The sequence below is a fragment of the Eurypyga helias genome, unplaced genomic scaffold (assembly GCF_000690775.1).
Source record: "Eurypyga helias isolate BGI_N326 unplaced genomic scaffold, ASM69077v1 scaffold33218, whole genome shotgun sequence".
In the NCBI taxonomy this organism is placed as follows: Eukaryota; Metazoa; Chordata; class Aves; order Eurypygiformes; family Eurypygidae; genus Eurypyga; species Eurypyga helias.
In genome coordinates this window covers 2736-16104 of record NW_010265529.1, presented here as the reverse complement: position 1 = coordinate 16104, position 13369 = coordinate 2736, and the positions used below count along the sequence as shown (strand labels likewise).

General features: G+C 45.6%; 1 protein-coding gene across 2 annotated transcripts; it reads right to left on the bottom strand.

Moving 5' to 3' along the window:
* Positions 1 to 7609: 7609 nt before the first annotated feature.
* TP53INP1 (tumor protein p53 inducible nuclear protein 1) lies at positions 7610 to 13158 on the bottom strand. Of its 2 annotated transcripts, none has more exons than XM_010156785.1 (3): positions 12874 to 13158; positions 12071 to 12419; positions 7610 to 7971 (listed from the first exon to the last, which is right to left on the bottom strand). In XM_010156785.1, exons 1-3 carry the CDS (start codon positions 12983 to 12985, stop codon positions 7722 to 7724), a joined length of 711 nt encoding a protein of 236 aa, XP_010155087.1. In that variant the 5' UTR covers positions 12986 to 13158; the 3' UTR covers positions 7610 to 7721. The 2 variants fall into 2 exon arrangements, with proteins under 2 accessions (XP_010155087.1, XP_010155088.1); XM_010156786.1 differs by having other exon boundaries at positions 12071 to 12416.
* Positions 13159 to 13369: the final 211 nt, after the last annotated feature.

Below are 13369 nucleotides of genomic sequence, written 5' to 3'. Positions count from 1 at the left end.
GTCCTTTTACTCAGGAGACACTTTATCCATGTCCTGTCAGAGGTCCACATCCTTTCCTGTACATTCACAGAGTGGAAGGGGTTGGAAGGGACCTCTAGAGATCATCTAGTCCAACCCCCCTGCCAGGGCAGGATCACCCAGAGTAGATCTCACAGGAACAAGTCCAGGCGGCTTTGGAAAATCTCCAGGGAAGGAGACTCTACCACCTCTCTGGGCAGCCTGTTCCCATGCTCTGTCACCCTCACAGGGAAGAAGTGTTTCCTCATGTTCAGGTTGAACTTCTTGTTTTCCAGTTTATGGCCGTTGCCCCTAGTCCTGTCACTGGACACCACGGAGAAGAGCCTGGCCCCATCCTCCTGACACCCACCGTTCAGATATTGATAAGCATTGATAAGATCCCCCCTCAGCCTCCTCCAAGCTAAACAGACCCAGCTCTCTCAGCCTTTCCTCATACGGAAGGTGCTCCAGGCCCTTCATCATCTCAGTGACCCTGCGCTGGACCCTCTCCAGTAGTTCCTTGTCCTTCTTGAGCTGCGGAGCCCAGAACTGGACACAGCACTCCAGGTGAGGCCTCAGCAGCTCAGAGCAGAGGGGGAGGATAACTTCCCTCAACCTGCTGGCCACAGCCTTCTTAATGCATCCCAGGATGCCATTGGCCTTCTTGGCCGCGAGGGCACACTGTTGGCTCATGGTCATCCTGAATGCTCAAATTCCCACTTTCAACACACCAAGGGTGAATCACCCCTGAAGTACAATCCTTATGGCTGATCTCCGGAACAAAGCCCACCTAACCCAAAAGCCTGAGGCCTCCCTCCTCTTTCCCACTTCTCTCTGCCTCTACTAATTCTCTACAGACCCTGTTTCAGTGGAACTGCAGTTCTTCTAGGATGATTTTGGGGCATAATTACATTTCTTATTGTATATTGCCTGACTTGTTGGACACAACAGTGTGAAGTTTGCACTTCAGGAGAAAGTATAGAATTGCAGACACGGGCTGTGCCGTAAGCTGAGATCTGAATTCTGCTCCTGGCCACTAGCCTAGTCTTGTTATTCTCATCTAGGTTTTCTTTTTTGACTATTATTCTTTTTCCTTAGCTTGCCCATGAAATGACAATATAGTTATCTGACTCATTAAGGTATTTGAATGTTCAACTATCAATCTATCTGCTCACAAAAATTTGGAACAAGCCAAGAGACTTTAACTTCTGAAGTATCCGTTATACAGCCGTAGCTCCAGGACAGTATTTTCATGAAGAAAAAGGCTGGCTGAAAAACAGAACTTCATACACATCCTGTTAAGCCTCAGTTCAGCCCCGTTTATTCTAAGACTGGTCTATCACGACCACATCACGGCAGCAACAGTGCTGCAGCAGCACCGGCCTGTTCTTTTGATGAGTCATTTCTACATGTGTAGAACCTGAACCTTACTTGCAAGCATCATAAAATAATGAAGGTCACAGCACTTTGTGGTTATAAACATGCACCAAAAGAAGTCAATGAGACCAAAAAAAAGCAGATAGTGAACGATTCAACAGGGAAACAGAGTGCCTCCATCAGTGTTAAGTATAAGAGAACAGTATGCTAGCTCCATCGGAGATGTACAAGGATTTATATAAACAGGAAAAGTTGATTGTAAAGTGAGAACTTAGGTCAATACGATTACGTTGATATGACCCTTTATATGAATATTTTTGCTTTGGCACAGAGAATTTAAAAAAAACCCCAACAACACTAGTTCGTGATGTTCTGGAAAGTGTCCAACCTAAACTGAAAAAGCTTCATTAAGTCTGAACTAAGCACCCCCAAGAGGAAGACTGTCAGTATGGCTATTTTAGTTTACCTACATGGATATGACTGTACAGGCATAACCAGTCAAACCTTCCCCTGCAGAATACAGTAAAGCTCTCAGCACAGGCTCGCTGCTTTGATAAATGTACAAGTCACAAAACCCTACATTTGAAAAGGGAAGGTTTTACTCAGTGCTTCCTTTGGGAAGATGGATGCTTTGTTACACAAACTCCTTTTCACTGCTCTCAATTAAATAGATCATTTTGTCACACGGTTTGTTCAGTGGGTGAGAATCAAGCCCAGGACTACTTGCAACAACTCAACCCATAGGAGTCCTCAGGGAGAGAGAGCTGGCTGATGTCCTTGCAAGGCCTCTCTCCATGACCTTGGAGAAGTCAGAGGTCAGGGATGCCTGATGACCAGAGCAGGGGGGACAGGGAGGGAATAATATTGATACACAACTCCAGAAAAAGCGAAAAGAACAACCCGGAGAAGACCAGCGAGCCTATTTCTCACATTTAAAGGGAATTTCCCATACTTCTGCTTGCAATCATTGCCTTTTGTCCTTTCACTGGGCACCTTTATACACCTTGATAAGATCTCCCCAACCCTTTTCTTCTCCAGCCTAAATCCCAGCCCTCAGCCTCCCTCCCCCATATCAGTCTTTGATCCCATCATCACCCTGGCTTCTTGCTGAGTACATGCCAGCATGTCTACGTCCCTCTTGCAGTGGGAAGCTCAGCACTGGACATGGCATTCAGATGTCTCTCCCTCCACCTGCTGGCAACGCTTTTCCTAACACAACCCGGGAAGCTCTTAGTTTGAGGACACGAGGGGGCAATGCTGGCTCATGGTCAACTTGGTGTCCACCAGGACCTTCTCTGCCAAGGTGCTTCCCAGCCAGTTGGCCTCCAGCCTCTACTGGTGCCCAGGGTTAGTCCTTCCTCCAGATGCAAGAATCCCCATTTCCCCTTGTTGAACTTCACAAGGCTCCTGTCAGCACAGCCCTTCCCAGGGTATAAACAACTCCTCCTGTCCTCTGCAAGCTTGCTGATGGTGCACTCTACCCCATGACCCAGGTCACTAATGAAGGTTTTTAAGAGTCTAAGAGCCAGTGTTGCTACAGACATACCCTAGCAATTGGCCTCCGGCACAGCCTCCTGCCACTGATCACAACCCATTGAACACAGCTAGTTCTGGATGAACCTGCTCACCATCCACTTATGGGTTCATAATTGATCAGTCTGGGAGGATGTTACGTGGGACACTGTTAAAAAGCCTTGCTAAAGTCTAGATAAACAACATCCACTGCTCTCCCCTCACCCACTGAGCCAGCCATCGAATTGTAGAGGGCTGTAAGGTTGTCAAGCATCCTTTCCCCTGCGTAAATCCATTCTGTCTACTCCTAGTCACCTTCTTGTTCATGTGCAGAAATGGTTTCCAGGACTATCTGCTCCATCTTCCCAAACATCAGGATGAGACTGACTGTCTTGTAGTTCCCCCTATTCTTACCCTTCCTTTCTTCAAGAAGGACACTTGCTTTCTTCCAGCCCTCAGAAATCCTGTCCATTGCTCCAACCTTGAAGAACAGCTTCACGGTGACATTGGCCAGCTCTTTCACCAGTCATGGAAGTATCCCATAGATCCATGTATGTCCCATCTCTAAGCGTTTCTTAACTTCATCCTTCTCCACCAAGGGTTGGTCTTCCTTGCTCCAGCCTTTCCCACCAGCCTCGAGGGCCAGCAATTCCCAAAATCTGGTGGTCTTACCAGTGGAGACCAACGCAAAGAAGACATGGAGTACCTCAGCCTCCATGTCCTTTGTCATGAGGACTCCTGCCCTGCTTAGCAGCAGACCCATGTTTTCTCTAATCCTCATTTTGCAGCTGATCATACTTGTGACAGGCCTGTTGTCCTCTACATCCCTTGCCAGGTTCAACTGCAGATGGCTTTGCTTTCCTTAACTCCTCCCTTGGACATTTGCTCAGGATCTCTATGTCCCACGCAGGTTACCTGTCCCTGCTTCCACCTCTCGGATGCGAACAGCAGCCTTCCGTGCAGACTCTTCACAGCGGTGCACGGCAGGAAGATGCAAGGCACTGGGTACAAGCTGAAATGAGAGGGGTTCAAGCCTGGGTAAGGTGAAGCCTTCCCCACGCCCTGAGCACTCTAAGTGGTGATGTAGGCCCCCTTCCAGTACCGGAAGGGGCTACAAGGAAGTTGGGGGTGGGGGACTTTTTACAAGAGTCTGGAGTGACAGGACAAGGTGTAATGGGTTTAAATTGAAAGTGGGGAGGTTTAGATTAGATATCAGGAAGAAGTTCTTCCTGGAGAGGGTGGTGAGGCACTGGAACAGGTTGCCCAGAGAAGCTGTGGATGCCCCTTCCCTGGAAGTGTTCAAGGCCAGGCTGGATGAGGCTTTGAGCAACCTGGCCTAGTGGAAGGTGTCCCTGCCCATGGCAGGGGGGTTGGGACTAGATAGTCTTTGAGGTCCCTTCCAACCCAAACCATTCTGTGGTTCTATGTTATTTTCTCTCTGCCCTGTTCACCTACAGCACTTCTGCATGCTGATCAGGACACGCAGCAGTTAGACGTGTAACACTCCTCGGGCCACACATTGTCCCTTGATCAGCAAGGCAAACTGATTCCCAGGGGAACTTCCGCACCAGGGCAAGCATTCCAAGACACTCAGCACTTGCACCTCCCACACCTGTACGGGGTGCATTTGGATTCCAATCGACCTGTAACACAAAACAAGACTCGCAGCTTTAAATAGGCCACTTTGTTTATTGAGAGTTAAGATCACGTCTCCCCGTGGCACGCAAAGCGCGCTACAGAAACGGAATACAGAAGATCGCCTTGGTAAATACACACTGGTTAAGCAATGCTACTTTTTGGCAAAGTGCTGTATTTTGTCATTTTTCAGCTCGTGTTAAACTAGTAAAAAGTAAGAGCCAGACATTCTTCCATATCAAAAGGACTGCTACAAAGAGAGACGTGGCTCTTGAGAGAAGCTGCCATATATGCATAGACTGATGTACAGTATTAATCCTAACTGAAATGTCCCTTTTGAATCTTCAAGTTTGCTGTGTAGAAGGCACAGTTTAAAAATCTATTGACCAATACATATGAAAATACAGTTCCAGCAAGATTCATGAATATCAATCAGTATGAGACAGTGCGAGGCCTCCATTTTTACAAGAAAAACACACACACGCTTTAATACAATTCAAAAAACCATATAAAAAGCCACACAGCTCACTATTAAACCAGAAGACCAAAACAAATCTAATCGCCCAATAGCTCCAGGCACAAAACAGGGCTAGACCAACATAAATACGTAAAACAAAAAGCCATTGATGCAGTACTATCTCACACAATAATATGGTTTCCAATAGTACAAATTGAGAAGCACAGCTTTGTGCAACAAAACAGTTTATATCCTGAAAGATATAGGTTTTCATCACCAGAAAGTCATCTAGTAATGTAGTATAAAAAGATCAGTATCTCCCAATTCTAGGAGCAGTCTATAGTTGCATTTACTTGCCTACTAAGAAGAACGGACCAAGGCTCTCGCTGGAACGTCTGGGAGCCTTCTACTCTCAACTCCAGCTCCCTGTTGAAAGAGCTAAAGGATTACTTACTCCTTCCAACATGGGGAGGTGGAGACTCCATCTCCTTCATTTCACTTTAAGAAAATTAAAGCTGAAGGAAAATAGTTACTTCTATATAAAGAAAAATACAGGAAAGGAAAGAATTTTCCTGAGCTAGAAATTGGCAGTGAGGAGAAGGAAGTTTAAGCCAGGCAAAAAGTTGGAGTGATAAAGGTAGATAATCTGAGGCAAGTAAGAGTATTTGTGAACAGATGAGAGACCAGTGAAACTACAGCTATTTGCAGATAAACCAGAGTATTTGGACCACAAAAGAGTTGTTGTATGGACATGGGCACATACTGCCGAAAAGATTAATAACAATAACTGGTCTGGAAACTCATGATGTGACCAATTTTGTTTTCTTTCACTGTCCATGTGGATTCAATGTCTTAAAAAAAAAAAAAGGACTAGTTTATCCAGGAAAGCACCTCTTGCTTTTATACATTTAACTACTTGTCAACATCCCTTTGCAACAGTCCTAGCTAATCCCAGTGAAGCAGCACATCTGCAGGGAAACAGAGTTTATAATTCTCATTTCCGGTACACTACGTGCGTTCCACGACAATTCCAGCTGCAGAATGTGCAACAGGACCGCTCTATTGAGGTCGATCCAAATTGTTGGGGTTTTGCTTCAGTGAAATCGAAGCATTTGGCTGAATTTAAAATGCTTCAATGATATGAATTATTCCAGACTTATGATCTTGCCTAATTTCAAAGACTCCTCACACTAGCGTCTGTATAAGGACCACTGGAAGACATGGTTGAATGCAATGTTAACTTTTTAATGCCCTAGGCACTAAACACAAGGGAAAAACAGTAAGTTACATTAAACGCTCCCAGAAAGGGCGATAAACTTACTTACATTTCCCCCCTTCTTTTGGTGCCGGTTTCTGCTTCCTCACGCCCACAGCCATTTCATCTACTCCCCAGATGGATCTATCAGGGTTCAGCACGCCGTGCGGCTGCTGGGTAACACACGCTCTTTGTGAACAGGTGAACTTCACCTCTTTAAGTGCCTGTCAACTTCCAAAACACCTTTCACAGTGTTCTTAAGAAAACTTCGTACTAGTTTGAATGGCTTTTCTTTCCTGTTGGCCCGCAGCTGCTATCCAGCCCTTCTGCCCCCGGTGGGCTAGGATAACCAGCGCCAATCTCTATCAATTTTTATGCACCATTACCACTGTGTTTAGTTCTGCAAGACTGTTTTCCAGCATGCTCTTCTCCCCGCCGCACAATGCCCTTCATTTCCAGTCACAATTAACTTGGACTTCATCTTTGTAGAGAGAGAAAATAAGGAGAACTTCAGATAAAACCTTCCTTCTAGCTACTTTTGAGCTACTCTCAACCTGTAAATGAGGCAATCTAACAGCAATTAGCAGCTCAGAAATAGCTATCCATCCATCAGCCTGACTTCTTTGAAAAGCAGCCAGCTACCGATGAGATTAAAAGAACAGTCAATCCACCATCTTTTTTCTTTAACTAGACTAGAGATTAAATGAAATAGGGTAAGGGAAACGCATTTTCCAAAGACAAAGAGTTAGAGAAAGGGAGTAAGAACTCGAACCGTACCAGGTAAAATCCAGTTCAGCTCTCGAGGCTGTGCATCTGCACTGAACCCATAGGTCCACTTTTCCTTCCACTCCACTGAGGTACCACATCTGTAACACCAGTGCTGTATCATACTGCAACAGCATCAGGGGGACATTTAACCCTTTTCTGATACCCCTATTAGGTACCCAACACACCTGCACCGACTCCGCTAACACAAGTAGGTACTAGGCAGTTTAGATTAGATGTCTTTCTTGTAACAGTTCAGCACAGCTATGTAATATCCACTGGCAGCTACAGTATTTCCTTGTTAGAAAGCAATGGTATACGCTGAATACAGGCAGATACACAAGCTGTTAAGTGCTGGTCATTAAGCAGACGGCTAACCTCAGATTTTCTAACTCGACTTTGATTCATGCAAAACCATAACTGATTTCCATCAGTTAAAGTTTCTTCAAAATAGCAACTAAGAACCCATCACAGTTTATAAAACAGCACAGAGACTATCGTACTGATAGGCTTCCGAGACATTGATATTTAACATCAACGTTCGGGATTCGCTGCGAGACGTTTGGAGGTTTACGTGTCATTTCAAAAGAACGCGACGTTAGTGACGATCGTGTTTGAGGGACTGACGATCAGCTGCAGACTGACCACACTTACCTATGCATGAAAACAAGAGCAACCTACAAAAAAACCCAGTTAGACCATAGATTAAAACCACAGGAGCCATCAGTAATTGAACTGACGCTGGCAAGGCTGGTGAACAAACAGTCCGCTGTGCTTGATTTGCCGAGAGTGGCAATCCCTGGAAAGGTTTTGGCGACGGAGACTGTTTCTGTTGAGATAGTGTCTTTCGTTATGTTCTTTTATCCAGTGGGTAGGACGAAAGCTCTTGTTTTTTTCCAGAAAAGTTGAACGAGTAGCAAGAGCTGTGACGTAGCAGTGAACACGCTGTCCCGTTTCATTTTGGGCCTCCAGTCTGGAAATGCAACAAGTGGGTATCAGTCGTTACTGAGGTGCATTGGAAAGACATACAAACTGCAGAGGGGAGAACATGGGCATCACCAGCCAGCATTTCAGAAGGGCACCCTTTATCCTACTGGACAGGGATTTGGGCTGAGGTGAGGTCAAGCTGGTTTAGGAAAACCGCCCTGGAAGCGACACGCAGTGCTGCTGACTCCCTTTTAGTGCAGGGGCACCACAACAGCCTTTGGACTTCTTACGCTATGGTGCCCTTCCTTCCCCACCCCGCCTCCCCTAAGCCCAAGAGGCAATACAGATCAGGAGTGTAAGGCAGTGTGTGTCACACTGCTCCAGCTTTAGAACACTTGGAGTTATCCGCTAAGCAAAGTTTGGTTTCAAAAAGAGTCACGTTGAACGTAGGCGGTTTAGCCCAAAACCAGAAGCACGCTAATGAAAGTGCGTTCGGATGGCCAGCCTCGCAAGTAAATCCAAAACACGTTCATGCAGAGGAATGGGAAAGATGGACCAATTGTGACACACACAGGAAATAACTTAGAAGGACTGTTCCTCAACCAGTCCCCTAGATTTCACGAGCAGAGAGTCAGCAGTTTTGGCAAACCCTTACTCCATCATGCACTAGTGGAAAAACAAACCAGCAGCCTATGCAAGCAGGGACTGACACGTTGAGAAAGGACTTCCCTACTTGAAAGAACAGTCACTGGTGTCTCCTGAAGCTTCCAAAGTAAAGCTAAAAATAGCCTGCCAGTTTTAAAAGCAAAGCAGATCCCAAGTCTGAGACCAGTGGCACCACTTTCTCTCTCCCCACCCAGGACCCAATGACTAGCTGCCAACTCAGTGGCACCCAGGAAAGACATCTGCAAGACCACGAGCTTGCTCAGGCATGAGCAAGATGCCTCTTGGAAGTCTGTTTTTCAGCATTAACATGACTTTGTCTCTTCTGGAAGCACTTAACTTGCATTTGTTGTATGATGTCTCTGCAGACCTAAGGCTGGCCTGCCCTGCCCATGGTAGGCCCTCGCAGCCTTGCTCTTGGGGGCCAGGCACAGAAGTGAGCTCTTCTGCCTCCCCTGACCCCACGCTGGAGCAAAGCACTCCCTATCAGCAAGGGAATACTCCCTCTCCTCTACTTTTTTTTCCTTTCAAATATCCAAATCCACTTGCTTTTTGGATCCTTGGCTAGCTTGAAATGACCAGCTGAAGCCTACAGAGGCCAGAACAGCCGTGTGTGCCATGCTGGTTTCCCCCTGCTCATTACCTGGATGTTGTCCTAAACCTAGCACTCGCAATATAAAGTAAGAAACAAGGGAACAAGGTAACACAAGCCGATTCATGGTGCCTTGTAAACATGTTTTTTCTGTGCAGAATACAGTAGTTTAACTTACACGACTGCACCTGCAAACATGGGGCTACCATCTGCTATATGGGGCAATCCCTTAACACGTTGAGCAGTGCTAGAGGTGGAACTCCAAAGGAAGGCTGACGGGGGAAAGCTGTAAGGAGCTAGGAAGCCACACCACGTTGTTACTGGAACCTCTATTTCCTCAGCGTGCCCTTGCTGCACATCATTGGCTAGCAAAGGGCATCGACTGCTAATACAAAGTGTTGTGGTTTGTTATGGAAAACTATGACTAACAGGGGGAAGTTTATACAACATCCTTTTGCTCTGGAGCAAGTTTAGAAGGAGCAAATATACTAAATATACTTCCTCCACAAAAGGAGAAAAACTGGTTTAAAATTGTTGTCTGAAGATCCTTAAGCTTTTGCCCTTCTTATCAAATACACTTCCAGCACTGGTTTGCAAATGAACACTTTTTGCCACTTTTAAAGTGAAACTGAGATTGCAAGAGGCAGTTTGAATTAGCTAGAAGGCTACATACTCTTCTAATATAGCATTTTAATACGTTGCTGGTTGCCCTGGGTACCCTGGCACTAGTGAGCCCTAGGCACTGAAAGAATAGGGCTGATGAGCCTCTTGTCAATGTTGTAAAATGCCATTTTAGAGGGGCCGTGTTTAAAGCCAGACTGCTGCCATGTATATTCACCACTCTGCCCCCAGCATCTATTTTGCTAGAAAGCATAAGTGTCCTGCTTGTTGTGCTACGGGCCTCGGAAGAAACATTAAGGTATTCAGACTCCACCCCAATTAACATTTAAGTAATTTTTTTGCACTTAGCGTTTTGCCTTGTTAAAGCAGATGTAGTTAGACTTGATCAATTAACATCATTTGGCACAAAGGTTAGTCCTAAAACCAGTATTGTTTTGGCAGATAAGGCTCTAGAGGAAGCAGTGTTGCTAGCAGCCTGATCAAACAAAAAGCACTGTCCCAAAATAGGAGTACTTACTGTGCCAGCGTGCCTTAAGCAGCTTTTCTTGGCCCTACAATGTTAAAGGGCCAACCATTAAACCACTAGACACTTCAAAACAGTTTTTGAAACTTATCGCATTATCAGTGCAATTGGTTTTCCCGGTTTCTGCAGTCTGCCTCAGCTTTAGACTGAAATCTATGCCTGATCCTGCCACCCCAGGTAGCTCTTATACAAAAGTCTAGATCTTCTGATGAAGCAACTGTGTAGAATTATTTCATCAGAAGATCTAGACTTTTGTAGAATTATGTGGAAAAAAAAACCCCACACCCAAACCAAAAATCACAGACCATTTGAGGATCATCACACTTTAAGCTGCTTTAATGCCTTGGGAAGCTAAACTGTACCACACAGTATAATACAGGATTCTTTTCCAGAAGAATTTTACCAGTAGCCCTTATTCACAAGTCACAGAGAGAAGCCGGATACTGACTTTACCTGTTCCAAATCCCTTCAGACCCTCATTTTACAAGGTGCTATGTGCTCACAGATTCCCCCGGATTTAAAGACCGGGGGACCCTTGATGCTTAACATGACAAACTTACTGACTTTACCTGTTCCAAATCCCTTCAGACCCTCATTTTACAAGGTGCTATGTGCTCACAGCTTCCCCCGGATTTAAAGTTAAGCTAGACCTTTGATGCTTAACGTGACAAACTGCCCTCCCCGAATATTTACACCAATGCCCTGTTCTCCATGGTATCAGCACGATACCTCAGTACCACACAGCAGCATGTCATCTCAAAGTCACCCATTTCTTTGAAATAAGAACTTCAGACAGAGCAAGGAGGTGATCAGAAAAGCCAGTGGGCAGTCACCTACAGCAACTCTACCACTACCCTCTTTCTCACATGTAACAACACTTACTAATTGTCTCTTACTAAGTGTAGGCAGCAGACTGAGAGAAAAAGTCAGCCCGTCTTAGTGACCAGGTTTCACAAAACACCCATTTATTCCAAATCAATAAAGACATGAGCAAGCGTGGAGTAACAATGGTAAAAACCCTCTCTTTGTATACTATGCTCGTAGAGCTGTACTTATTGGACAGTTACCATCCAAGCAGCAGTGCACCACAAACATGCATCTGCAATCATTCCACATGACCAATCTTTAGGACCCCCAAAAATCAAACAAGGTAACTTCCTGTTAGCTTGCAGCGCAATTTTTAACCTGGAGGGGAGTACACTTTGTGGAATATTTCTGTTCGCTTTTGTTCCACAAGCCACCTGTGGAAAAATTTAATCCTGTCCTAATATACCACTAGGCTGAAGAACAAAAGAAATTACTAAACCAGGCTTTCCTGTCAGGATAGTTCAAGTAATACTTTTTCATCTCACGAGGTGACTAAAAAGGTACAGAGTAAACAGTTATGAAAAATACAACTGCCTATGGAGGGGGCAAAGTGCTGTCAAATCCACGTTATCCGCTATGTGGTTAACTGCCACCAGTCTGAACAGGAGTGGAGCGTATTCTTCGAGGGAACAATCGGGCTCCATAAATATTCACCACAGCGTCAAAACAGCCTACCCAACTGTTTCCTGGCACAGTCACCTCGTGTAACATTTTTCTAAGCAGGTGGCACCCTGACCACCCTACCCACCTTGTGTGGTATTCATGCTTTATTCACTCGCTCTGAAATACGCTGGAAAATTCAGTATTAGGTGTCTAAGCTGATCAAGTAGAAACCAGATATTTTCAGCAGAGCTCCTCGACAAGAGAAGCCGGACGTACCTGGGGCTACCTGGGCTGCGAAACTCATCTCCACATCCAGTCTCATTAAGGCTGTGACAGGCATTGTGGACAGCATACACAGACATGCTGGGATGCTCTATTAGGAGGTTCTCCATAGGACTGGTTTCCACTTTGATAGTGGTTAATCCACCTGCAGTAAAACATGGGGGCGGGGTGATAAACCAGCTCTCCTCCATGGGACATGACTCAAACTGGATGAAGCAAGACTCGCTGGCCTCTGGCAAGTGTTCTAAGGGAGACGGTAAACAAGAGAAGACGGGCGAGCCATCCACGGCTGATGCTTCAGCGATGTCCGCTTCCTCCATGGAGCAATTAGTGCAAGTGTCTGCTATAGGTGGCCATTGGGCAGTTGAGAGGAACCCATGGATGTTGGCAATCGCAGGTGGTCAAGAACAACAGCATTGCACATAGCCAGACACAGGATATAAAAAAAAAAGAAACAGAAATAAACCCCTATCAGCAAGTACACTTTTTTTAAAAGCAAGGGGAGGGGAAAAGGGAGTTCCCTGACAAGCCACACTAAAAACGTCGCACAACTCTTATCAGTAAAGTAATACAATTGTGTAATAAGTCAAACACATTTTATCTGTACAAGTGGTTCTGCTGAAGCCTCTGTCGGGCTGACAGACCTGACATCATTTTTCTCATCAGTTTACACAACGTGTACTGGTACACTTGCTGGGGAGACACCTTCCGCTCTAACCCACACTGGGTTTGCTGACGTGAAGTTTATCCCAAGCTGCCGGTTTCTAGGCAGAGCTTACGTTTGACCAACATCTTACCTATAAAGTCAACCAGAATCCACTCGTCATCTTCTTTCTCGCTGAACTCTGGCTCTTGGCTGGACAAGCTATCAATCTCTCCCATGAGCATGTTATTTAACCTCTGGAACATTACTAAGGCAGGAACAAGACTTTGGCTGGTAGATCTTTATATCCAAGGTTCAAGGCACAGCTCACACTGTACTAGCAGGGTGGAACAGACTTGAGAGTAAAGTGCATAGATGCTTCATCAGCTTAGGTACAGCACATGCAGAGGCATGACTGGTCAACACTTTAGCTGAAACCTGGAAAAAACAATGACAGAGCAATAGGCAACATCCCAAGGGAACAAATTAAAAACCCTCTTGGTAGTGACGCCTGAGGCACCAGTGAACAGTTTTCCCCTAAGAGGAGAGGCAGCTTCCAGCTGCACTGGCATTCACTGTTCCCTCCCAGCTAGATACACACAGAAAAAGCCCAGGTCTCTCCTCAGAGCCAAGTGCCTTCCTCCAAGTCC

What these genes read in the sequence shown, in the direction of transcription:
- TP53INP1 (XM_010156785.1), bottom strand. Translation starts at nt 12,985, where the DNA reads ATGTTCCAGAGGTTAAATAACATGCTCATGGGAGAGATTGATAGCTTG. An exon ending in GATTCTGGTTGACTTTATAG is followed by an intron (nt 12,420 to 12,873) that starts GTAAGATGTTGG and finishes GGCCACCTATAG; the next exon opens with CAGACACTTGCACTAATTGC. An exon ending in CGCAGCCCAGGTAGCCCCAG is followed by an intron (nt 7,972 to 12,070) that starts GTACGTCCGGCT and finishes TTGCATTTCCAG; the next exon opens with ACTGGAGGCCCAAAATGAAA.